General features: G+C 42.8%; 1 protein-coding gene across 1 annotated transcript; it reads right to left on the bottom strand.

The window, feature by feature from the left end:
• Nucleotides 1–11273: 11273 nt before the first annotated feature.
• Nucleotides 11274–24025, bottom strand: FUNDC1 (FUN14 domain containing 1). Its single transcript, XM_032680230.1, has 5 exons — nt 23946–24025; nt 21758–21914; nt 19853–19928; nt 13500–13628; nt 11274–11919 (listed from the first exon to the last, which is right to left on the bottom strand). The coding sequence occupies exons 1-5, from the start codon at nt 23974–23976 to the stop codon at nt 11842–11844; spliced, it is 471 nt and encodes a 156-aa protein (XP_032536121.1). The 5' UTR covers nt 23977–24025; the 3' UTR covers nt 11274–11841.
• Nucleotides 24026–27575: the final 3550 nt, after the last annotated feature.

The following is a 27575-nucleotide window of genomic DNA, read 5'->3' as shown; positions in this document are numbered from 1 at the left end:
TTTCGCTCCAACAAAAATGTTTGGAGACTTTAACCGACCGATGCCTCTGATCCCCCATGGAACTTGCAGCGGCCAAAGTCTCCAGCTGCTGAGCCAAGGAAAGGTACCTTAGGTAATCTGGGTAGTTACACAATAGAATTCCTACTTCTCACAAAGCTGGAGATCAGGAAAAGCAGTGCAGATAATCAACAAAACCAAAATACAATGATTTTAGAAATCACTCAGGAGCATTTTCTCATCCGTGTAGGACCAGTGAGGCCACTTCAGCTGCACGAGTGGCTCTGGGTGTGAACCTCGTTGTCCACACCTCCTCCTCTCTTCAGAAAGAAACTTCTTGCACAGAACTCGATTTGCTTTCTCTGAAAAATGGAAAGGAACAGGAACCCTCTCTGAAATCCACAAGCAGTTGGCATTGCTGCTGCTCACCCATGAAAAGTGCTGGCAGCCTTTGAAAAGCAACGTGAAACCTGTGGGTGCCTCACACCACCATTGCAGTTATGGGGCTGGGGAGATAAAATCCATCACCTGAAGGGGATTGGTGTGAGGAAGAAGCAAAGAGCAAACAGGACTGTGTGTCTCCCGATGCTGAGCAGGCTGGAAGAAACTCAAACCCAAAACTGAGAATAATACATATTGTACAGGAATGGTTTCACTTTTAGCAATTTGTAGAAATACTCGTGCTCAGATTTCACTCAGCAAACACCAGTTTTGCATGTTACGTGGCTCCTCGGTGGTGTTACATGTTAGCAAGAGGAACAAAAATAAGGGGTGACAGAAGTGGGCACTGCCTTGTTACTACCCCCAGGTCAACAGGAATTGGAGCAATGCCCACCCATTATGTGACCTGAGGAGCACAGCACAGTTTTGTAGGCTTGCTTATCTTTCCCAAAATACCCACACTAGCTGTGCAGTGCTGTGCTCCCTGTCTCTGTAGCCTCCCCCAGGGAGCTGGGCTGCCTGTGTATGTAGGACCCAAGGCTCAGCTCTGACACAGCACAGCTCTGTAACCTTGAGTCAGGCTGCTGAGAAAGCCCCAAGAAAGTCAGCACACAGTCAAGAGAGGTACAATTACAGTTAGAGGCAGGGATGCTCAGACAGGCTTGTAGAGATCAAGAATTCAAGTGGGAAAACACCTGCAGGGAAACATATTGAATCCTTTAAAACAACAACAACAACAAAAAGGTGAGGTTGTTCGAGAGCTGGTCAGAAAATAGGGGAGTGTTGGGTCATGTCCTTGGTGTTACCTCCCACTGCACAGGAATAACCAGCTTTTTTGGGATGCCTGTCATCCCTTGAGGTAAAGGTGCTTTGAGGCCCTGATGTCCCTGCCAGCCTCAGGGGTTCTGTTCCACACAGGGAGAGATGCTGCTGCAGAACACCAGGGGTATGGCTGTGTCCTATCTGTGTTCCACAGTGTGGAAAAGCAGGAATTGACACCTTGAGGTGAAGCAAGGGCTCAGGTGGATCATGCTTGCTGGACCAGTGCACAAACGCCAGGAGGGTGGTGTGTGCCTGGACACACACACGTGCTCACACACAGCCACGCACTGGGTCACTCCCAGATTTTCTGGCCCTCAGCAGGATAATTCCAGCTGGACTCAGTTGTGCCTTTTTTTTTTCCCCAAGTGCTGAAATTCAGCCAAAGATGAGTTTGGACATCCAAAACAGCACAGATGCTGCCAAGCAGAGCAGAGGCTGTGTTGGAAGATGAGCTGGTGTCCATGGGAAGCTGAGGAGGAGGGGGGTTTCTCCTCAGATGGGAGCAGGACAGAGGTCTGCCCAAGGTCCCAGCTCTGGGTGGCCACATCTCCAGGCATCCTGTCAGGGCTGGCCTTGGCAGCTCTTTTGCCTCTGCAGTGCAGCTGCAAGGTGGTCCTGTCAAGTCTCCCAGCCTTGGGAACCACACAAGAACTGCAGGATCTATGAGGGTCTGCCGGCCACCCTGCAGGAGTGATCATGTCCCACAGACTGTACAGAATTTGGGCCTGCACAAGTCCTGGAGAAGAAGCCCCTCATGGCAGGTGCTGTGTAAGTGTACTGGGCAGGGGGGCTGCTGTGGATAGAGAGGACCTGAAGGATGCCTTTGTGTCCCTGAACACTCCTCTCATTTCCCCAGTGGTGACTGTTCCCACACAGGCTGGTGCTCCCACAGCTCTTGCTTCACTGGTTTTCTCCAGCCAGCCCAGTCAGAGCTGTGCTGCTGGTGCTGGGCACTGTGGAAGCACCCTGGAAAGCATCTTCTCTATCCTTCAGCTGGTGTCTTCTGGCAGATGATTCCTCCTGCCAGCTGGAGCTGGACTGGTTTATTCAACCTCCCTCTGCAGAGGCTGCTCCCCTCGAGAGGTTCAGATTTTTCCATTCCATTTCCTTATCTCCTTTTTTCCCCTCAAGCAGAGGTCCCCATGGAAATGAAACACCCTCTGCAACTTGGGCCCTCCCTCCTGCCTGGTCTCACTCCTTCAGCCCCTCTTCATCTCCAGCTGTTCCAGTACCTCCAGCTGCTCCAGGCTGGGGGTGGGATAAGTTTGGGCTGCCAGGCCATACCCTGTCACCCCTGCCATGGGCATCCCTCACAGCTCCATTCCCTGGGGGTGGATGGGGGTAATGGGACCTTGCATAGTTCACATATTTACAGAGCTTTGCAAAAGGTTAGCAGTTACCTCCTCTATAATGTATATTAATGTAGGGGAAAATAACATTTGAAATTGTAAAAATGTCAGAAACCCTTTGGAAAACTAATTCATGGGTGTAACATTGCCAAAACCTCTTCTCCTATCAACAAGAAAGGATTTACAATGAGAAATTCTATTAATAGAGGTTATTTGCAGAAATCTTTTGTGTAGCAGACTCCAAATTGCTTGTATTATATATACTTCTCTTGTGGCACATATGTTAGAATAATGTATTTTTAATAGTATGTTCATGTTGACACTTATAAATCCACAAAGCCATGACTCACCAGTGTCTAGTTTCTCCTGAAGTCAAGTGCAGTCAAGCTTACAAATCTGTAAATGCCAAAACTTCATTAAACACTCACCAGTCCTCAGTAATTCCCTTTCCAGTAAGTTATCACAATTATCCCACAAAAGCTTTCAAGCATCTCCCTCTCTCTTTACAATCCTAGGATGTGATTTATTACTCCAGTCTGGGTGCTCTGAGAACTTTTTAATAGTACTAATTGCCTTATTACCCACTGCCGTGCAGGAGTAAAACCTTTTGACATTTTCCTTCCTTCCCTCGGGAAAACAAATCCCAGTTCCTGGGATATTGCCTTCTGCTGCCTCTGTGATTACTGGGGCGAGGAATTCCTTTAGGCCCTTTGCCTTATCAGCCTCATCTGTCACCAACTTTCCATTCCCATCTCTCTCAGTGCTTCCTCATCACTTTGCATCTTCTGTTATTCTGTGTTATTTTTTTTTCCATCTTCCTTTTCACTTGTGGTGTCAATCTTCATCACATATTCTATTCCTTATTTTCTATCAATGTACTTTTTCACATCAGGCTCTGTGATACTTACCTTGCCCCAGTTTGCTATTTTTAAATTACTGTAGGAGTGCCTATTGGAAAAAAAAAAAAAGCAATAAATGCATTTTTCTGGCTGTTCCATATTTAAGAATTTGCTGCAACAGCTCCAAGCAAACCACACGCATACACAAATTCCTGTATGTCACCTACCAGAGAATCTTATTTCTGAAAGCAAACCTAATATCACAAAAAAAAATTGGCAGATCTCTAACCTTTCCTATGCTGACACAACAAATATTTTTTTTTAGATTTTTTATTTTTTTTTTTTTTAGTGAAAACCAAGAATTAATCACAGTATCACAAACAGTCAGCATCTATTTTTCCTGCTCAGTGTGAATAGTATGAAGAGATCAGGCATAGAAAGCATTTATGTCATATGTTCAGATGTGAGGGAACACAAGACTAAACCCAGAAGGATGGAGGGGCTGAGTGGGATAACACCTGACTTTCACAGTCTTGTTGATGTGATGTCTGGAGGGGACCACTGGAGTCTTCTGCTCACAGGAGGAGGGTTGGTCACCAACCAGGTTGGGGCAAGTCAGCTGTGGGTTTGTTCAGCCAAATCCTGTAAAATCCCTGAGGGGGGAGAATCCACACCTGCCCTGGGTGACCTATCCCATTGCTGCACCACCCTCCTGGTGGAAAACCTTTCCCTAACGTCCAGTGTGACCCTCCCAAACCACAACTTGTGGCTGCTGCCATTTGTTTAGGAGGAAATGGCTCCATCATCCCTGTGACTCCCCCTCAGGTAGCTGTAGGCTGCCTTAGATTGACCCTCAGCCTCCTCTTCCCAGGCTGGAAAATCTCAGCTCCCCCCGTAACTCCGACTCCTCATCAGCTTAGGTGTTTTTCCCTGGAACCTTTCTTATTTCTCCACATCCCCCTGCAACTGGAGGGCCCTAAAGCAATCATGCTATTCCATATGTGGTCCCATGGGGGCCAAGTACAGACAGGCAGGTCACAAATTTCCATAATTGCTGACCATGCTCCTCCTAAGGCATGTCAGCCTGTGCTTTCCATCATGGGCAGCAAGAGTTCAGGGTTCACTTAAATTCAGTTTGAGGTCCACTATAACCTCCATGCCCTCCCCAGTAGAGCTGCTGCTCCTGCAGTGGCTGCCTGTGGGGTTCAAAAGGCTGAGAGAATTGGGATTGAGTCTGGAAAAAAGAAGGCTCTGGGGAGACCTGATTGCGGCCTTCCAGTACCTGAAGGGAGCCTACAGGAAAGATGGAGAGGGACTTTTTGCAAGAGCATGGAGTGACAGAACAAGGGGGAATGGCTTCAAACTGAAAGACAGCAGGTTTAGATCAGATATACAGAATAAATTCTTCACTGAGGGTGCTGAGGCACTGGAACAGGTTGCCTAGAGAGGTTCTGGGGGGATGTCCCATCCCTGGAAGTGTTTCAGGCCAGGTTGCACGGGGCTTGAGAAACCTGGTCTAGTGGAAGGTGTCCTACCCATGGCAAGAAGTTGGAACTGGATAATCTTTAAGGTCCCTTCCAACCTAAGCCATTCTGTTATTCCATTACTTTCTCTCCTTGCTGGACTCTGTGAGATTGCTCTTTGTGCAATGCTCAACTTCCCAGCTTTGCCTTTGGACTGAAGCTCCACAGTTTACCCTGCCAAACACCTCTCCTAATTTGGTGTCATCCACAATCTGTCAAGGGGCTGCATTTTGGCCCATCACACACATCTTTGATGAAGATACTGAACGATATTTGTGTGGCAGCTGTCCCTGATGTACTGTGCCTGCCACCACTTCCAGCTGGACACCAAGGCAGTGATCACTGCCCTCGGGGCCTGGCAGCGCCCGCCTAAGACCTCCCTCTCTATAGAGCCAGACATTTCATCAGGGAACAGCCTGGCTAAGCATGACTTGCCCCTGGTAAATCACCTTGTCATCCTTCATACCCACGGCAGTTCAACGCGCTTCATGGAATTCATCTCACCCAACCCTCAGCACCTGCGGGTGAGCAACTCATGGACGAGGCTGCCTTTAAAAACAACGGGGAAAAACGTGTTCTTCTAGGCCAGATCCACCTGAGCCACTGGAAATGCCTGTGAGGATGATAAGACAAAGGAACAGGCTGCCCAGAGAAGTTGTGGATATCCCATCCCTGGAAGCGCTCAAGGCCAGGTTGGATGAGACTCTGAGTAACCTGGTCTAGTGGAAGGTGCCCTTGCCCATAGCCAGGGGCTGGAACTGGGTGACCTTTAAGTCCCCTTCCAACACCAGCCATTCCATGACTCTGTGATTTTATGGTTTATAGCGAGGTAAATTTGCCACAGAACATCAATATAAGCAGGCTATGGGGTACCCAGCTCAACATCTGTGTTCAGACAAATTCCACTTCTTGTGCCTTACTCTTAACTCGCACACAGTGAGCAGTCCCTGGTTTTATGATTCTGTGCAGATGACCTGAGGGTCTCAAAGCCAATCTACAGACTCCTTGAACAACATGAAAAGAGGAAAAATGTGTCTACCCCTTCGAGTGTTCTTCCTACCTTCGCTTTCATAGACAAACCAGTGAGTCACCGAAGCACATGCACAGCTTTACTTGCACAATCCGCCTCAAAACAAAGCTCCTACAGAAGCCAGCATGCAAGTTAGCTTTTGAGTTTGGAAACTAAATATTTAATGCCATATGAATAGAAAAACATATTATTAATGTCGTAGAAAGGTAATTCTCAATGTTTTTTAATTTTAACCATCACACACTGTTATAAGAGCATTAAGAATATAGGCTATCTGCTGATAATTTACATTCCTCCTCTTTATTGTCCCAAGTGGATTTTGAAACAATATTTGGAACCACTTGATTTTCAAACATTCCTTTCACGCATCTGTAGGGTTTTTTTGTATTTACAGATTTATTCAGATGTATTTTGGCTTAGATTTCTGTCTCAGCAACATCCAGGCTATCAAGGCATTTCAGGAGGAAAATGAGGATTTGAAATCTGTAAATAAAAATCTGCAGTTTGGCTGCAGTATGAGATGAGTGTCTGTTAAACACATGAGAAAACAGGATAACCTTTACTTCACTATTAATACTTGAAGAAAGTAAGACATTTAATTACAAATCATACCAGATATATTGGTTCTTAATTCTCCAAGCCCCATGAGTGAGTATGGCAAGTGTACGTAGACAGCCTCTTGTTGCAATCAAAGTTCAAATTATCCATATTAAATGGGAATCATATGGTTCAATACTCAATTCCCTTTGTGGATTAACATTTTCTGTTAAGTAATTTTTTTAAAAATATAGAGTCCACATATGCAGAAATGGGGGTTTTTTACAGCTTAGGCCTGTGAGGAATTATTTTTTGGGGGTTTGATGGTGAATCCAAAAACCCCTTGTATCAAGGACTGGATGTATAACAATATATTCCAGTTGTCAGGTAAGCATCCTACCAAACGAGCAGCAAAATATCCTGGCTATAACCTGCCTTCCTTGCTTCCTCTTACAGCATTTCCACCTCAAGCAGCATATTTTAACTATTCAGTAATAACTTCAAGTAAACTTTGAGGAGACAAGACTCGAGTTCTTGTCCGGGCTCCCATGAACACTGAGACACATCCACACAACAAAATGTGCCAGCAGGAGAGACCAAGGACATCTCATACCAAAAATACCTTATGGTTTGAAAGGCAGGATACTGGTCTAGGAAGCAGGAAAAGTTTCCTAGGAAGACACAATGGAATGTGGTCTCCAGCTTCCCCGAGCTCTCTAACCCAGAAGAATTAGCTGGCAGGAAGTCCTAAAGTTGAGCTGACTCATTGGATTTATTCCCCAACTTCATCCCATTTTGGAGCACTGCATTTCCTCTTTTTCACAGCTCATCGTGTGCTGTGCTGCTCTGTTCCAGGGAGCTGGGTAAAAAGGAGGCAGGCAAACCTAAAGCAGGGAGGTAGGAACAGGGAGCCTGCTGAGGAATTGGGGACAAGAGCAGAGGGTGAGGGAGGCAGAGGAGCTCTGGGTGTGGAATCCATGAACTGGGTGAATTTTTACCACTGCAAGCTATAAATTTTTACCACCCAAGCTATAAATTGGATGCAGCTTAGGACCAGCAAGTTTTCCTAGTTAAAGCCTGGCACCAGTTGTGCTGGAGTTAGCTGTGCTGTGTCCAGCCCATGTTACAGCTCTGCTCCATGTCCCTCAGCACTCCAAGATTTAGAAGTCTCCGAGGTTCAATGTGGGACTAAACACAACCAAGTTTTCAGCCTGTGCTGCATCAGCACTGGATGTTTTGTGCACATTTACCCCACAATTATCTTATTTAAAATTGACTTGCAGTCTTACAGGTCCTGATGAATGTCAGCTGTCTCGCTTCCCATATTGCCCCAAAATAACAAAGGCCAGCTCTTCTATGTGTCCCAGTACTGGGACATCACCACACTGCACCAGACCTGCTTCCCAATCCGACAAGGGAAAAAAGAGCTCTCTAAGCTCATCATTCCTGTCTAATTACTGAACTCTAATACAAAAGATAACGGAGGCTGGCCCCTCCTCCCCATGGCAGATCTGACTCTCCTTCTCCCCCACCACTGTCCCACCCCATGTACAGCCCTGGGTGACTAAAACCCACTTTTTTTTTTTTTTTTATTGCTCAGTTTCCCAAAATGTCACATCATTCTAGTTGTGCTGAGTTTAGGTGAACATTATTATTTTCCACTGTCATCTACAGACCCTACAACAGGCACCTGCATACTATAAAAGGTTGATTTTTAAAGTAATTCTTTGAGATTTCCCATAGTTTTCAAAAGGTTAGGGGGATGTATTACTGATGCTTCTTCACATTACTGTATGCTCTGTAATTTATGAAATCTGCACAGGCAGCATTACTCAATTACAGTCTTGACTCCTGCATTTTTCTCTGTTTGCATCCCCCCTTCTTAAGCCCTCATGACAAATGTACTTGAATCTGGGAGGCAGCTCTAATTTTAGCTACAAAATTTTAATTTTTCAATCTGGCTGCTAAAGCAGAAACAGCCTTCAAAGTTTTAGCCAAATTCTGGCCTCTTAAAATTCAGTAATAAGATCACACTGGTTTTGATCCACCAGGTATCTCACTTTAAATTAAAACTCACTGCCCAATGCTGCTTTAACTAAAACAAAATAATTACAGAAGATGGATTATCCCATTAAGATAACTGAAAACAAATAGATGGTTTGTTATCAACCTCTCCCAAAACTCACTATTTAATAAGCTTTCAGGAGCTGTTCACTACAGAGGGATATATGCCATGCTTTCCTCAATTATTTAGCACAGCACTGGACTTTTCAAAGTGACTTGCTCCCAACTATTTGAGGGGGGAAAAAATTACACAATCCCGTGGAAGGCAAAGGTAGGATCATCAGGGCACTGGAATAATTTTACCATGAACTTCACCAAGCACTATTAGGTATGGCCAGAGAAATCCAAAGTTATTTTTCTTCCACCTTTAGGTATAACAGATTCCTGTAATGTTGTCCCACCTCTCCCTGGGGGGAGCCTGGCCCTTGGTCTCAGTAACACACAGTGGAGAGAATTTCCACGGACCCACTGGGTATTGTGGAAAGCTCTTTCCCTGTGCTAGGTCCACATTTTCCACCTTTCAGTCAAGTCCTTCAGCTATACAATAAAAACCATAGGAATGATGGCTCAGCCTTTCATTGATTTACTGACATATTTCTAACACTTTCCTTCTTAATCATCTCCTTTCTAAAATTGATGTTCGTGGGTTTTGGTTGGTTTTTTTTCCCCACAAAAAATGTTCTTCAAAGAAGTTTTATTCAATCTGTTTTTTAGAATCATAGAATGGTTTAGGTTCGAAAGGGCCTTAAAGGTCATCCAGTTCCAACCCCGTGCCACGGGCAGGGATACCTTCCATCAGACCAGGTTGCTCAGAGCCCCATCCAACATGGCCTTGAACGCTTCCAGGGATGGGGCATTCACAGTTTCTCTGGGAAACCTCTTCTAGTGCCTCGTTGCCCTTCCCTGAAACTTGTTAGGCTGCATTAGTTTTTGTCCCAGAGGGCAACAGTAACTTTGAAATCATTCCAGAGAAGACTTCACCACCAGAAACCCGGTACTCCTTTGTGCTCCATTCCACTCCAGTAACCCCACCAACATCCATTTGTCCACTGTACCCTCACAGAGCATGCCCTCGTGCCCAGCAATGGGTGACACTCTGGCTGAGCTGACACACACAAAATCCCAGGTATTCACAAGAAAAGCTGCATTTATTTGTCTTGGTGCTTTCCCCTCCACCCTCTCCTCACCCTGCCAGCTCCACCTGAAGCTCCTGGCAGCGTCTCCTCTGCCTCACCAGCCTCAGGAACTGCATCAGCAAGTGCTGCTGTGCCAGCAGCCGTCCTTCTTCTCCAGTCACGAGTGCAGGATGTAAAGCCAATCCCAATACAAACCACCACTGCTCACCTTTTCAATAACACCATTTCTCCTTGCCTTTTTGGGGTCCTTTGGACGGTTTTATATGTACAACGTTATGTCTCTTATTCCAAAGGCTTAAAAAAAAATAAATCCTCAAATAAATTTAATTCAAAAAATAAAATAAACCCCTCAAATGTGTTTCAATCAGTTCTTGATTCATTGCCTGAGAGTCTCAGATAATGGCATCAGTATAGCAGAACCACCTTCCTCTGCAAAGATCAGTCTTGCATATATACTACTCTATACTTCTGGTTTTAATTCTACCTTTAAAGATGAAGTAGCTTGGTCACAAGAGCAGCCTTTTTAGCAAGCACACCGAGATGCTCCTCTGGAATCCTTTCACAGAGAAGATAAAAATGCACATTTACAGGTTCACACCACAGAGGTGGTCGCTCCACTGCCAAAGCCCTCCAGGATGCCCAAGTTCATTCCAGTCAGGGTGGGTGACTCCTGTCAGTTGGCTTCAGCAACTCTATGGTCATGACAAATATCCATGAGCTTCAGCAGCAGAAAAAAGCTGACTTGATTCCCATTATCCCTTGGGCTGTACACTAAGGTAAAGACTTCCACATTTTAACATTTTCATCTTTCTTAGTTTTTCTCTAAGTCCCAGATAAGCCAGCAGGCACATTCCTCCTCAGGCTTCCCATTTCCAATAAACTGCAACAACTGGGTTGACACAGTTTTAGATATTTATCTTGATATAAAATATTCCGGATGCTAATGTGTTATTTATGGCCGTTTACCTACCTTGGTTTTGGGGGGTCGGTTTGGGGGGTGTGTGTTAGGATATATTTTCAAAAGCCTTAAACAGGATTAATTAAAGCCTTAAACCTCAGAGATGTGCATGACATGCTTCGTATCTTACTCACCTTGGTCACAAGCACACATAGATGAGGTCAACATGTAATACAGGCCTCTGAAGCCCAAAAATGCACAAATCTAAATATTTAGTAAGTTATGTCAAACATCCCATGTCCTGTGCATCCCAAGTTCCCACCCATCCATCCATCTGGTGCTAATGAATCACTGTTGTTCAGACACATGAACAGGAACCCAACAGAATCTGTGTAGGAGAGACTCAAGTTCACATTAACCTGCTGGTACAGCACAAACCAGAGAAATCAGGGTAGAGCAAACTCCTCCTTGGTAGAAATTCTGAAAGGTTCACGAGTTTGAAATGCAGAAAAATTAGAATAACTTAGTAACAAATTACTAAATCCACCTTAAAAACCTGTCTCTGCAAACACTGGCACCAGGTGCCTGCAGGATATAAACTGAGAGACTTTACTCTCTGTGTACACAAAGGCCAGAGTCAAAATTAATTTTCACCTTTAATAAGCTCATGATTCTTTGTTCTTTAATATTCTGTAAAAAGGTATTACAGATTGATAATTATTGCAGTGACTTCTAAAGAAGATGGGCAGCCATGAGGCTGAAACTACAACATCATATACAGTATGTAGTCATTGATACTACCTACTACAGCATGAAGAAAAATACTCTTTAAATAAACAGTATTCAACTGAAAACATAGAAATGGAGCTTTCATTCTTACAGTATGGCTACACAGCTATATTCCAAGAGTAACATCTTAAAAAATGCTAGATCTTGAAAGGCCATAGATAAAAAGAGTCATGATGAAGATGAACCAGTTTTGCCCAGAAACTGCTATAATGAGCACACTGCAGAGTTTTTCAGCAAATCCTAGTTTTGCCAAGCTTCAAGAGGCAAAAGCCTGAAATGTGAAAGCTTCCAAGTTGTCTAGCTAGTCCACTTGTGTTGCTCTGCAGGCCCAGTGACCCACACTGCTCTCACACAGCGTGTCACCACAACTGTTCTCTGCCGGCACGGATCCCATCGGGAGGAGACGGTTCAGGTCCCTACGACGCCAGGCCCAACAAAAAGCCTCCGACAAACCCGCTGGACACGACGATGTTCTGTTTGATAAACTCTGTGGACTGAGAAGAAAAGTAACATTTGGAAAGGACAGAGTTAGTCGTGGCTGACTGCAGGATTTAACACTTATCACAACTGCCTGGAAACAGGAACACTAAAATTATGGAGGGGGAAGCGACCTGTTTAAAACCATATAAAACAAGGTGGCACCTGCTGGCACCAGTGGAGTGCAAACTGACTCTCAGCTGTTTTGAACAACATATTTAAAATGAAGTGAGCCTTTAAAAAGTCAAAATACAGAGGAACTGTTGTATCAATTTCATGCAAATACCACTCTTGCTTTGATAAAAACGAGACAGATGTTTTACAATCTCCCTTGGCAAAAAAGCATGAGAACCGCCACGACTTCAACTGCGATCACATGAAAAATGTTTTACAAAAATACTGATTTTTGGAAGGCTAGATCATTGGAAAAGAAATACACTTCACTCCATTATGAGCCAATGTCCTAACAACTTAATCCCAGAAAAAAATCCACTTATGTATGATGACATTGGTGTACAATATTTCATGAAGTAACAGCAGAGTATAACACATTGTATCAAACATGCCATTTCATACATCCTCCACTTCAAACTGGCTACTAATACACAGAAGAAAGTAATATAATGTGAGAGGAAAAAAAAAAAACACAAAGGAAACCCCAAACCCCCATCCTGTCCCACCCATTTCTGCAGGGCATTGGAGAAGGACATATTAAGCTATTTGGAGTAGAGAAGAAGCCAGAAAACCATCTCTCTTGAACTTTCAGTTCATATTCACACTAAAACTTAAGGTAATTTTTATCAACCCATGTGCAACTCCTTACAGGTTAAACCTGAGATGTCAAAACTCATGAATTACAGAGCTGCTGTTTCACTGTCTGCAGCACGTTCCCAGTCAAGATTCAGCTGTGGAGAAAGAAACTTATATTGCATGTATGGAATGTGAAAGTAGGTAAAAGTAGACTTTCTTAAAAAAAACAAACAAAACACCACAAAATCGATCAAATGAAAGTCTTCACATGACAGGATGAAACAGCCCCAGTGACACTGATCAGTATCAGAGCTCCCTCCTCTCAACACTGTATGTATCTGACAGATCCTGCAGACAGATATTCTTCAAACTGTATAAAAATGAGCTAAAATCACAACTCTAGTCACAAAGCAGTTATAGCTTTCCTCCAGAAAGCTCATTCTTGGCCAGCCAGGTAATTTCATTATCAGCAGCGTACGAAGATTTGGGTTTTTTTTCTTTGTAGCCACCATGTTTTAACCACACCTGAACTTTTTACCACGTTGTGACCTCGCTGGCTTTGTCACCCTCCAAGAGCCTGCACAGACCAAATGGCAAAGCCAGTGGCAGCCCCCAAGCCACAGGAGCTGCAGAAATGCAGGAACTTTGTGTGTCATCTTTAAGAGTGACCAAAACAGAAAGCTAAATGAATAAAAGGGAGCACGATCTGATAACTTTTAATAAAATGCACAGCCAGGCTATTTCTGATGCCTTCCAGTTTTGCACCTGCACCTTCAGCTCATCAGCACCTGCAGGGGTAGGTAAGAAAAACTGGCTGGTAAGAAACAGTTCATGACCTTAGACTTACCTCTTCAATTAGGGTGTTGATTTCAGGAGCTGCCTTATTTGCACGCTTTTTTAACTGTTTTTTTGCTTTGTTTACATCTTTTTCAACTCTCTTCCAGTCAACTTGTACATATCCACTATGACTAGCAATCTAGGAAAATAAAGGGCAGTTAGTACAGTTGAAGTTCACATTTCATGAAGTAAAATACAGCATTTAGTGCCTACAAAGTTGTTTTTCTTTCTTTTTTTTTTTTTTTAATTACACATACAGGAAAAAAAATACATTGTTCCAATTTCAGCAGATTCTCTGCTTCAAACACTGATACCTTCCCCAGTAACAGCTGTACAAATTAGAACAATGGCAAAGTTCAGTAGACTCTTGTTAATTTTACCAGTTTTCTGTTCTTTAGTTATAAAAGCTTTACATTGTTTTCCCTTCAGCATTTACTGTAACTTCCAAGAAAAGTGGGTTTATAGGACAAGAATGAAAAACCTGTTTCGTTTCAGCTTCCTTCAGGATCGTGGAATTCTGATTTGTGACAGAGTATCTGGGGCTAATCAAAATCATCACTAGAAACACTAAAAGCTATTATTTTATCCTATGTGATTTAAACTGTCCCACAAAAAGTAACTGACACAAGAGAATTTTCATGCTTTCTACAAAACACAGCCATTGAGCAGAAAAATAACATGGCCTGAGTATAGCTCAAGTTCTGTCACATCAGCAAAATGGATAAGTTTGGGGAGACTGGTTCATACCAATTTACAAATTCCCAATATTTTTATCATGTTTAATCATCATCCCAACCCTTCTTCTTATTTCTCTCACTAAGATTTGAACCTGGAAAAAAATAAGATGTTATATTACTTGGCCAACAATGACAATCCCATCAATTTCCATAAGACAATTCACAAAAGAAAGACATATTTAAGTGCTTAAAGGATCATAGCTTAAAAAAAAAAATCAGGCAATTGCTACCTGCTCTGGAGAACAGTTAAATAGCTCATTAATAGCAAAAAAAAAAAAAAAAAAAAGGAGAGAGAAAAAATCAAAACTATACTGCTCATTTTAACTGTTAGGACAAATAGATTAAGCCACTAAATTTACAGGTAAATGACTGTTATCCAAAAAACTCTTTGTAAAGAGTGAGATTTCTCAGGTCCTTCTTGAGGTCACGTTTGGGAAATGCACCTCACTTACCTAACAGTGTCCTATGCAAACTGTACATCTGGTAAATAAAAGTCACAGATCGTGAATTCTTGTGGAGCAGATATTTAAATACACAATTTACTAGGTTTAGCCTTAAAAGAAATGTTTCACATCATTTACAGGCATTGAAGCTTGACTTTCACATAGTTCTTTCTACCAAATAACTGAGACCATCTAGTTTGTATTACAACAGCCAGAGCAATTGAGCAACGTATTTCACCCCAAATTAAGGATTTTATGATCCAGAAAAAGAAATAAAACTAAACAAGTGTTAGACAGGTTTTACCTGAATTCAAAACAAAGCTCCTGAAAGACCACCTATGTAAGAAAGTCAGCTTCAGTTTTCATCTCTCTGTAAGCTTTAGAAAAACCAATTCATTGGACAAATGCAAAATGAACTTACTATATTTTAAACTCTCTTTTACTTCACACCTCAGAATGTAACAAAGTAACTGATTTTGCCTGTCTATTGTAAAACCATTTGTTCACATGGGCACTAGTGTTGGGCAGGGACAGCTCATTAAGGACTGGACAGCATGAAAACATGAAACCAGATTGAAAGCTGTACTGGTGGCACATCCAGTCACTGGATGACATAGCAGGGAGAAAATAAAAAGCTGCAGATTGGGGCAATTGTTATTTTATGAATTTAACATCACCACAAGAATTTCAAAAAGGCCCAGGCATTGAATTGGTGCCTTCTCACTCGTACAACTGAAAATTAAATGCGGACTGATCTGCCCAGTCCAACACAATGCAAGAAAAGCTAATGTGTTTGCTGGCTTGTAAAGTGCAATTGGACTTTAAAAGAGACATTACATTAAGACTTGTTTAATTAGCTCAGTTATCCAGACAGCACAAGGACGAGGCAGAAGTTTTTAATTAAGTTCTGTTTGTAACTACTGCAGAGCAAACTTACATTTGCATCAGAACTCCATTTTACACAACAAAAACTGGACTACTTTTCTCCCTGAACTGAGTAGCAGGGATCCCAAATTCTACTCTCGAGTGTTTATACACATCTATAAAATAAGCAACGGAGGACAGTGTTTTGAATATAAACTTAAAAACTGAGAAGAAAAAAAAACCCTGTACTTAAGCAGTAAACAGTCAGAGCCTGTGTCATATCTACTTTGGCTGCAACCCCACTAATTACATAATTTCATATGTAAGGGCAGAAATAATCCCACTGAACTCCAATGCTGGAGAGACAGAATGCAATTTTCAGGCTCTGATACATCATAAAAAATGTTTGCTTACAACAGTAAATTTACTTAAATGCAAATTCTTAAAAGTTTACTAGTATTTTTAAACCCAGGCCCTACAGTAACAAACTAAAATAATAATATTCCATTATTAGTTCCATACTTAGATAGATATTAAAGAGTCATATAGAGCTATACATATTATTTGCATATATTCTTAGAGACATATGGGGGTGTAGATTTTTGGGTATACAGAAATATCTCTCTATATGATAATGGAATAATATATATTACACACATATATATCTCACAGGTCATCAGTAAAACTTATTTTTGTTCAAGACCTCCCAGAATTGTTGAAAAAAACAACAGAATTTTTTCAAAAACACATTTAAAGAAATACATCAATGCAGGAACACTAAAAATATGTGCATCTTTCTCAACATTAATTAAAGCAAAATGGGAATCTCCAAGGGCAGGACCTCATTTTTGGGGTTATACCACAGAAGCACACAGGTACTTTGTTACTGGGACACATTATTAAGAGTAATGAGCAAAAAATGTTTAGGAGCAAAACATTTATGTGGCAAGATGGGAGAAAAGAGTTTTAATTTCCTGGAGGCAAAATCTCTCCCAGTAAAGCAGCCTCAGCAAGGCCAGAGGCTCAGGTGGCCTCCCTGAGCAGTGCACAGAAGCCACGGAGACCCTGAGGGTATTTTCTGCTGTTTAGGAAGGTAACACCCCCCTCACACTGTCTAGTGGGATATTCAACACAAAACTGAGCAAAACTCTCCCTTACTAAGCCCCCAGCCCCAGAAGCAGGTTGTTCTCTCCCCACTTCACCAAGGTGACACACTGGGTTGGAACCAGATGGTCTTTAAGGTCCCTCCCAACCTGATCCATCCTATGGTTCCATGGCCATCGTCATGGAATGGCATCAACAAATCCCTGTACAAGACAGAGCCAAGGATATCTCAGAGGTTATTTTGTTTCTTGTGTTGTTTTCAAAGATTTACTTCTCCTAAGTCAGAAAATAATTTAAAGAAGAATTGAGCAGAATTCATCAGTGGCATATTAATGGACTGAGGCAAAATATATTAGTGAAATAACTGAATAAAAATATAATTTTATTATTAAATAATGGTCAACACACAATAGAAGGACCTGTAACTGGTATCTTGGCTGATGAGCAAAAAGCAGTTAAACTGTTATTCAGGACAGAGGGTTTTAAAAATAGAGAGCTATGAGGTGCTCATTAAGAACAATTGTTTTTAACTAATTCATTACAACAGAACCACGTGAGTTCGTACTTCCCCTACTCTTCAGAATTTCAGTGGACTGTGCTGCATAAACTGGGAGTTATAAATGGAAAATCCTTCCCTTGTTATGAGAAATTCATTATATTTTCCTTAATATCGTACACGGATATTGGTCTTATACCGGCATATTTGAAGAACTACAGGTATTTCAATAAAAAGGACACTTAATTGATCAAATTAAGCTGTTGAAATATCCACCAAAGATGTGCTAACAGATGATAATTCTGAAAAGCTAGGCAAATTTCTTAATGTCCTTTTTATTTTCTTCCTCAGACTACTTTTCATTTAATCTGTATTAAATTCTAGATAAGCTACAAAAATCTGAAAAATCTTTTTTGCTTCTTGTACAAACTGACACTCAAAAATGTATTGCTTTCAGTTTCCTACTAGATTTCTTGAGATGAAGTCATCACACACTGAAGAAAAAATTTATTTTTTTTTTTAATTTTAAGACTTGAATGTTTCACTGAATGGGTTTTAGCCAAGAATCCTGCCTTCTGTAGTTATTATTCTTGTGTTAGCATGTAATTACAATGTCAATATTGCAATCAGCAGTTGAAATGAGATCTGCAACTTCAGAGAAGTTTACAGATAAAAAAGGGAACTTTCTAGCAATGTGCTGAAATGCTCCTCTGCCCACTCAGGGGAAGCACCAAACATGTATTCATAGAATCACAATGTGTGATCTTTAAGTGAACAAATTAAAAACTACAGAAATGTAATTACACCATAGAATTTATGACTCAGCTTTAAAATGCAAAATGTTTTGAATTAAAGGAGAGACCAAGGCATTTCCTTCATTTCCTTCCAACAGAATCTGATCTCACTTAAGACATAGGCAATTCAATCAAAATATGCAACTCATATTTCCTTCTCAGATAAATGAGATCAACCAAGAAATCAGACACTCAAAGACAAGGCAAACCTACTACATGTACAGGAAAGCTCCCCAGACTTGACAGCTCAACAAGCAAAAATCCTGCACAAGGGAAGTGTTTTAAGCAATTTCTATTCTCCTTTGTCTACAGGGGTGTTTTAACTTTCCAGCTTCCTGTAGTCAGAAGTACTAAGGGAGGCATCTGCAGCAAGGTCTGGGTGCCAGACCTCTGCTCCTGCAGCTCTTCATATTTAGAAAAAAATCATCATTAAAAGAATTACGACCAACAGCATACAAAGCATGGGAAGAGAGAGTTAGATCTGCAAGACAACAATATGAGAGGGCTGCTGAGTACTTCAGGAACCACTGCAGATTTAATTCTTCCCTCGTGATTTAGAAACATGCATTACAGACTGAAGCAGTCCGTAATAACTGATTCACTTGCAGGCACAACACATTTTGCCAAAAAAACTTACATCTGGGTGATTATAAACCATTTCAGACTCAACACGCTTATAAACTTCATCCCTATATTTAGGTACAATAACCAGTGATTCCCAGGAGATTGAAAAAGGCCATCAGTGCACTACGGCAAAGTGGAACAAATGCCAATGCTACAAAGTTTCAAATCAAAACTATTTCTCTTTACCTTTTTACTGTTGATGCTTGCTTTTGAGTAATTCAAACAAAACACACCTTATATTTGTTGAAAAGAACTGGAACCAAACAGTCTGAGAGCACACACTCTCTGCAGTTCATTTAGATGTTTAGCATGGGGTTTAAAACAAAAAAAAAACAAACCACAAAACCAAACCCCAAACCAGTAGAGAACATGATCATGAAGGACGTGGGTGTACTTCACACAAGTGACATTTTCATGTCACACAGCAGCAATCAGAGGTTCTACCCCACCCTTCCTGATCAATGCTTGACTGCATGAGCCATTACAATCAAAAGAAGAAATAAAAGTGGGATATGCCTTTCAGAAACCCTCCGGGGTGAAGTTGGAAAGAATAAATATTTATATCTTCAACATTCCATCCCAAAAAACAGTATATTATTGAGCCTAAGTAGGCACCAATCTATTTTTTCTAGAACAATTTGAGGAAAAAGGAGAAGCTCACAAGTATTAAGACATGAAAAACGCCAGTGAAAACCTGGCATCATACAGAAGGATGTGTGAAATCCTCCTTCACTTTAAGTTGTGTCACCTAATTTAAAGCTTTTTTTTTTTTTTTGGAAATATGTCCTCCCCTAACCACAATATCTGATGTAAAATGCAAATGGTCATGCCAGATAACATCATTCAAACTTTTAAAGCTGAAAGCCAGCAGAGAGATGAATGCAATGAGGCTGCCAGGAATCAGCCAGGCTTCAGAGGCCCAACAGATATAACAGGGCATGGGGAGAAAAGAGAAGAACATGGCTCACTCTGGGAACAGAGCAGGCCTTCCACAAGCAACTGCCAGAGCAGCCTACTTCTTCTAAAGCTCTGAAGAAATTCTCAAACCTATTTAAATAAACACAGATTAAATTCTACAATCTATTTTACAGGACAGAGTAGGTTCTGATTTTACCACTGATTCTCATAAATGTCTCATTTCTACACAATATTCCAGCTGAAATGTAAAGTTTTGACTGATAAGACTGAAAAGATGAAGCAGATAAGAAGCCTTCCTAATTAAATGTTACCCAACAGCTGTGTTTTTCCTATTGTTTAGTAAATAACATTTGCCAACTTATAAAGCATGAAATGCTACATACTTGAAGCAGAAGAAAGCCACCACCTACTGCAGTTGCTGCAAGCTTTCCGACTTTCTGGAACAAAAATCCCGCACACCTTAGGGGAACAAAACAAAAAACAAAAAGAACCCAGTCCAGTGAAGCTGTCTGATGAACAATGCCACACTCCACAATTCCTGACTACAACTATTACTATTCCTTCATTTAACAAAGTATTTCACATTTTTAAATTTAAAATTCAGACTATTTAATACAAGCAATGTTTAACTAACAAAGTCTAAAGCAAGTCAACGTGAGTAATGGTTGCTAGTTCATGGCTGGCTGGTGGCCCCTTTAAAACAAGCTTGAGATTTCCAGATCTTGCTGCTATTAATTGTAGCATGTTAATAAAACACAATGTAATAATATAACAGTGCCACTATGACTGTTCCCAGATGGAAAGTAAATATATCATACCATCATTTCTATTAACTACACAGCAAATAACTTAAATATCTTGGTAAAAAGAAGTAACATCCCTACCACAAGAGTTAAACTCAGCGAGTCCCCTCTACTGGGACACGGCCTTAGTCTATTTTTAATGGATCAAAGCAACCAGAAAATTAGTTATCTCATTCTCAGTCTCCAAACCCTCCCACATCTAACAGAGACTGATATCACAGAACAGTGATGGGGCAGGAAGGGGCCTCTGGAGGTCACATGGGCCAGCCACCTTCCCAAAACTGGGCCAGCTGCAGAATCTAATCCAACCTCCAAGCCCAACCAGGCTGCCCAGGGCAAGCCTGGAATGTTCCCAAGGCTGATGATTCCACAACTTCCCTGGGCAACTCTGCTGGTGTCTGAACACTGGCCCACACACAGAGGGGATTTTCCCCCCCCACCCCCACAAGTGAATAGTGAATTCATATTTATAAACATCACTATACACACACAGAGATCTACAGATATTGAAATGTACACTTCCCAGATCATTCAGTAAAGCCAGGTTTTATGGATGCCAGATGAACCATTCCCTAGAAGCTTCCAAGTTTACATGTACACATCTAACTTTTAAAAATAATTTTAAGGCTACAGAAGCAAATAACAAAATCAGGCTGAATGCTAAACCTCCACAGCTCAAAGCTGGACTGAGTCTGAATACAACAATTTCATTTTTAGTCTATTTAATCTTCCAACTCTTGCAAAATTCCACTTTAAAAGCCACCACGCTACCACAATGGTGCTTTTCACTGAAATTGCCTTTTTTTTAGAGTACTGGAATAGACAATTACCATTCAAACACCTCTGACAAATAACAAATACCCTGACATAGCTGCTCAGGCGGTGGTCACATTTTCCAGTTTAAGTTCTCATCTTTACTGTCTAGCTTTCCCCATTAATTATTTTAGTGTAACTAAATGCTGTGGTGTCTCTCTTAACATCAGAGTAGACTGTGAATTTGAGCAGAATGACTCCAGCTGAATTTAGAGGAAAAAACTGTCTCCATGAAACGGGGCTCTTAATTAAAAATATATTCTGCCAGCTTTTATTTTTCCTTCATTTCTTTTACCTGTAAAATATGTCTTAGTCATGATGTAGGTTTTCTAAATCTTGACTAGCAAGGAAATGAGCTTTTCCATACAAATAAAAGCTATATGCAGTAATTTTCCATTTATTCCTTGTACTTTTAGAGCTCTGACATTTTCCCAAATCCTTTCCACAGTAACTAGTACGAATACCCTTGGATAACTGGTGATTTACCAATATTAAAAAACACTTCAGGACAATGAGTCAGAGTAATGAGTTAAGGAATTGTTCACTCATGAATAACCTTGATCACTGCTAAAGGAAATCCCGGTAGAGAGGACACATTTATCTGCTTGGAATACCCTCGGGAAGGGATCTTCTAAAGGCCTAGGACAGTTATGGAAGGGGAAGCTCCCTCACCAGCCAGTCACGCCGCCCATCACAATCTGCGTGGCCACGGAGTATTTTTCCACAATTGGTCCTGAATTCCGGCCAAACAGCCGGTTCCACCAGTGGTGACGCCGCGCGTACTCCGTTAGATCCAGCACTTCGTAGGAATCATCGTCACTGTCGTGGTCTTAAAAAGGAAAAAAAAGAAAAAGAAAGGAGTTATTTTCTCAGTTTTGCAGTAAATTAACTATCTCTGTAAAAACCCCAGAACCAGTGTACTGGCTAATCCAATGGTTTAAATTGCAGAGCACAGGCTACCTATGGTCCAGCAGCTCACAGAACAAGGGATTTTGGGATGATATGCCATAATCTTTGAGACGAGGAGGAGGCTGTAGGGAAGGTGTAATCTATAAAATCCATGACTGGCACTGAAAAGGTGACCTGTTCAAGTGCAGGACCCGAGGCATCAGATGGAACTACCAGCTGGCTCGTTCAACACAAAAAAGGCAGTATTCCTTTCCTCTCCCTCACCCTCCACCTGGCCTGGCTAACCTCTGGAACAGCTTACTGCAGGATGCTGTATGTACCCAAAGCTGATGTGGGCTCCAAATTACAACAGAGCAAATGTAAAGAGGGAAAAGAAACCAAACTAAAACAGAACAAAAATCCACAGAGGGCTGTCAGACACAAAGACAACAACCGCGGCTAATGAGCTGGGCTGAAAATCATTCCAAACATACCGAGAAGGCATCAGTACCTGCTCACCCTGTTCAGTCTGTCTGAGCTCACCCTGAGGCTGATCCCTTTCAGGCACAGGGTGCTGGGCTTTCATCTGACCTCCTACAACTCTGCTTTTATGATCATAATCAATGTGAAACATCTCTGACTTAGGAGAAAGCACCCAGCCCTCCTCTGGATAGACCCTCAGTGGACACACTGAAGACTCCCAGCCCAACGCTCTCCTCAGAGGGACAAACATCCCCCTATGCCAATAAGCCCACGAACAGACACTTCTGTTCCTTTTACACAAGAGGTAAAACAGGTGACACTCGGACTTAAGTTCCAGGTTTGCAGGACAAGTCTGTCAATGTTTTCAAAAGAGGCATCCCACAACTTCAGATTAAGTGATCCTAAACGCCACGTATACTCAACCATCAGAGGGAATAGATGGGTTTAGGTTTTTAAAGAAAAATATTTCAAAACGTGTCATGTTCTGTGGACGTACATACATGGAGTCCTTTGGTTAAATATATTTAACGTGAAATGTAAGTTCAGCAATAAAGGTGGGACATTCCCGAGAGGAAGAGTACCTAAATAACTACCCAAAATTATTAAGACTGTAGATATAAGTATTTTATTAAGAATTTTGGCACTTTTTTTAAACTGTACTGTACTGCAAATACGGATTAAAAGTTCAAAGAGTGCAAGAAATACACATAAAGGTTTCTATTAACACCTAAGTGTTCTTGACTACTGAAAGATAAACAGCAAGACCCACAGTGCTAAAAAGTTGTTATTGAATGGCCTTTCTTTGTCTGAGGTATGGAGAACAATCCGTTTAACTTCTTTAAATGGAGAAGAACACCAAAACGCTGTCACAGACGGTTAGTTATACTAATTCTGTAAATTAATATTTTTATTCAAATCAAAACTCACACACGTTGTGTGGAAAATGACACCGCCAGAGCATTTTGTGCTGATCGAAAACAACCCCTGCATGCGGCACGATGTTACGGACATTCTCCAAGCTCATCGAACTGTGCCAGTGCCAGAAGGCGCCGCACGACGAGGCCACGGCGATGCCCTGGAAGCCCCGCGCGGTGCGGGATGCTGCGGCCGTGGGGGCTCCCGGCTCCCGCCCCGCATCCCCCCGGCCCCGTGAGGGCTCGGCCGCTGCCTGAGGCCCACTGCGTCCCCCTCGAACCCGCCTAGAAGGGGGCTGAGTAGTTAAATCCCAGGAAGGGGCTCTATCCCGCGGGATGCCGGGGGTACAGCGGGGCCGGTGCGCCACGGCCGTGAAGGGGAAAACACACACACGGATGGGGGAGGCGCAGAGCCCGGGCCATCTCTCCCCCGCCCCCGGGACGCAGCGCAAGGCAGCGGGGAGCGGGCTGCCCGCCACCCCCGAGAGGGAGGAAGGAAGGAAGGAAGGAAGGAAGGAAGGGCGCCCGGCGCACCGCCTCCTCGCGTGTCCCGCCGGGCCGGGGCCAGCACTGACCTGAGGCGGAGCGGGGCCGCCGCGCCGCCATGTTGGGCCGGTGCTGAGGCGGCGCCCCAGCGGCCGCTCCGCGCCCCGCCCGCCGCGGGGCCGCCCCCTCGCGGCCGCCCCGCGCATGCGCCGCCCGCACCCCCCATCTGCTGCTGGGGGTCTCCCTTAAGGGAGGGCTGAGCGGAGCGGGAGAGGAAGGGAAGGGGTGGGCGTCGTGGAATGTGCCGAGCTGGGAGGGACACGCAAGGATCGTCGAGTGAGACTGCTGGCCCTGCACAGGACCGTCACCAAGGGTCACACCATGTGCCTGTCAGAGTGTTGTCCAAACGCTCCTTGAGTTCTGTGACCGCTTCCCTGGGGAGCCTGTTACAGTGCCCAGCCACCCAGTTGGGTGAAGAACCTTTTCCTTATATCCAGCATAAACCTCCCCTGACACAACTTCAGGCCATTCCCTCGGGTCCTGTCACTGGTCACCACAGAGCAGAGATCAGCGCCTTTCCCTCCTCTTCCCCTCCCGAGGAGGTTGTTACTGCAATGAGGTCTCCCCTCAGACTCCTCCAGCTGAACACACGGCCCTCAGCCGCTCCTCACAGCTTCCCCTCAAGGCCCTTCACCATCTTCGTTTCCCTCCTTTGGACACACTCTAATAGCTTAGTTTCTTTATTTTATACTGTGGTGCTCATAACTGCACACAATATTCAAGCCTGAGCCCCCAGACCCCTCCGAATAACTCGGGGTGTGAGTGAGGAGCAGAACAGTGGCTGCAGCCGTGCCTGGACAGCGACCGTGTCGCCACGTGCCCCATAAAAATTAATAACCAGAAAAGAAAACAAGCTGCAAAGGCCCCTCGAAGAACAAAGGTTAAAGCCAACACGAACTGTGGAATATTTGACAAAAAAGAAATTTAGGCTCGCCTGACCCCCGTGTGCTCCCTCCTTCAATGCACGTCGGTGGGGTTTCAATAGGCTAAAACCCACATAATTGTGTTTTATTGCTTTTATTTATTTTTTATTGTGTGCAGCCATAACGTGGAGGTGGCTGACACAGTAAGTGCAGCTTCAGCAGCGTTGTGGCAATCTTGTGAACATCAAGAAAGCGTCCATGAACGTCATTTATAAATAATAAAATTGGAAACAGATTATTTAAAAGTGTTTGCAGCCTCTCACTTGGACTCTTACTCTGCCAATACACAAGACAGGCAATTATAATGGAAAAAATCTGCTTTTCCCCATGTCATAAAGCTGTTTTCATGGAGTAAGCATTTAAGATTTTAATTAAACTCCTTAATTACACCAGCCTTAACAGACATACCAAAAAAGGGGAAACATATCTTCTGCAAGAAGGTACTTCTTTAGCATATTAAATTTGAAGTTAGCGTACAAAGTGGTCGTTTGCTTATTAACTGATTTTTATTACAAACATTTGCTTTCGTGATAAGCAGGCAACAGTACGCCAGACAGAACTAGGTAATATATTGCATTCTTTAAGGTCTTCAATAAATATATCTCTGTATGGAACACAAATGTGTCTCTTACGATTTGTTTTGACAAACACCGAATACCTACAGAGTTTTCGTGTTTAAGCGCAAAATCAGCGGGTTTGGTATTCACTTCCCAATCAGCAACAAAAAGCTTGTTGACTTTTATTGCTAAATGAATTACAATCTTTTTTCTCACACTAGCAGTTTGTCAAAAAAAAAAAAAAAGAAGACAAAAAAGAAGACAAAAAGGAAGAGTTTGGGGGAAAAGGCTGCTTTCCTGGTTTTCTTCACAATGCCAAGAGCAGAGAAAAGGCAACCCAGCTAACTCATCCATGGTATCTCTGGAAAAGGTTCCCACTCTTGAGGTTTTTAGGCATTTTGGGTCAGTCATTTTACTCCTGTTTCACAGTCTGGCTGAGTGCATCCCCGTGGAGCTCCTGCAACCTTTCACTTTCCTCGCTCGTTTGGTAGGCAAGGGAGCGAGTAGAGGGAGAGGATTTTCAGGATGGTCATTACTGTGTTTTGTGTCATCTCAGCCAGTGCTTTGAAATTTCTTACTGAAGACTGTCTGTGCCTGACAGACAGTTTTATGTCTGGGCAATATTTGTGAGTCAGATGCCAATAAGGTAAGGGAACTGACTGGAAAGTTTTGCTTGGGTCGTATGTGCCTGCTGGCTGAGATATTTTTGAACCTTCTGTTGCTCAAATTCTTAATATTTGGTTTCCCTATTTTTAACTATGATTAGTTAAAAATAGCAGGACTTCTCAGATGATTTTCCCCATGTCTGTACAAACAATTATATTAATTTTCTGTCAGAATAGAGAGATTTATATGATTAATACTTTTAAAAGATTAACATTACAAACTGGATTATATTCTACATGCAACTTCTGTTTGCCCATTTTTGCACCCCTCTTGCCAAGACAGGGCAGTGTAACAAGCTGCAAGGAAGGAGTTTGGGAAAGAGCCAGGGAAAGACCTTTTGGCAGGTTGTGGGGCCTCTGGTATCTCTCTTCTGGGATCAGGATGCACCTACTTCCTAACACAAGACATTTCCCAATGGATTCCAATTGTTTAGGATGCAGTAGGTCTCTGGCAGCCGTGGTGCTCAGCTCAGCTTGCTCCCAGGGTCTGCAGGCACTGCCTGGGGGATTGGCTTGATGCCCTCGTGGAAAATGTCATCAGGATTGTTCTTGCTTCCTGCAAACTCCCCAACCTGTGCAGAGACAGCAGACCTCATGGCTCCAGAGATCCAGAATACCTTGGAGAGCTTTTGACCAGATATGATGTATAAAATTCCCCAAACCCACTCAAATTTCGTGCACATCGGTGCCATTTTCAAGCTATCCACGGGGATAGTTTTTCCAAGGAAAGGCAGGCAATTTAAACTCAGGCCACATTTTGCCTTCACTCTTAAAGGCCCTTTTAGAAACAAAAGGTTTCCCAGTAGCATCAGAAGGATTGTACAGGAAAATTGCTCTCTTTGCTCTATGAGCCCTGATTCTGACTCTGCATCCACCATCTGTCCTCGTACCTGTGACAAGCAGGTTCAATACCTCGGCTTGCAAGAGAACGTACATGGCCTACACTTACATTACAAATACTAAAAAGCAACAATAAGGAACCCCAAAACCCCCAAAAAGCCGAGGAGAGCCCCCCAACCTTCAAAGGCCTGCGTGACTCTAATCCTAACAGCTCCTTTGTGCTGCTCACCAGATTCCCAAACTGGGACACGCGCGCTTGAATTTTTAACCATCTTGCATGATTAATTATAAAAACTAAAGGCAACAAACGCTGCTGGCCACCTCCACCAGGCCTTCCATGTGAGTGAATCTGATATTCTAAGCAGGTTTAACCTAGTAAATGCAGTCTGAATGACCTGGCAATGAAGATATTGGGAGGAGTGGAAGATTCCTTTTGAGAAGCTGGACTTGACATGCTGTTATTCAAAGCTCGGTTGGCCAGCAAATGGCAGAGAAATATTTTCTCAGATACAGGAAGGGATTTGGGTTCTCAGTCCATCGAGATCCTGGACAAGGGCTGTTGTGGGTGGGCAGCAGGCTCTGACTTTTGGAGGTTACAAGGTTATGCAACAGCCACCAGATTTTTTTGGAGCAGGAGTGAAAGCTTGCACTGGGACTTATCTTGGCTCTTTCTT

Source organism: Chiroxiphia lanceolata, chromosome 2, assembly GCF_009829145.1.
Source record: "Chiroxiphia lanceolata isolate bChiLan1 chromosome 2, bChiLan1.pri, whole genome shotgun sequence".
NCBI lineage: Eukaryota > Metazoa > Chordata > Aves > Passeriformes > Pipridae > Chiroxiphia > Chiroxiphia lanceolata.
This window is presented reverse-complemented; position numbering and strand designations above follow the sequence as displayed.

Coding starts and splice junctions, on each gene's coding strand:
- FUNDC1 (XM_032680230.1), bottom strand. CDS start 23,976: ATGGCGGCGCGGCGGCCCCGCTCCGCCTCAG. Junction 19,929..21,757: donor ATGGGCGGCGTGACTGGCTG/GTGAGGGAGCTT, acceptor TGTTCCCCTAAG/GTGTGCGGGATTTTTGTTCC. Junction 11,920..13,499: donor TCAACACCCTAATTGAAGAG/GTAAGTCTAAGG, acceptor TTTTCTTCTCAG/TCCACAGAGTTTATCAAACA.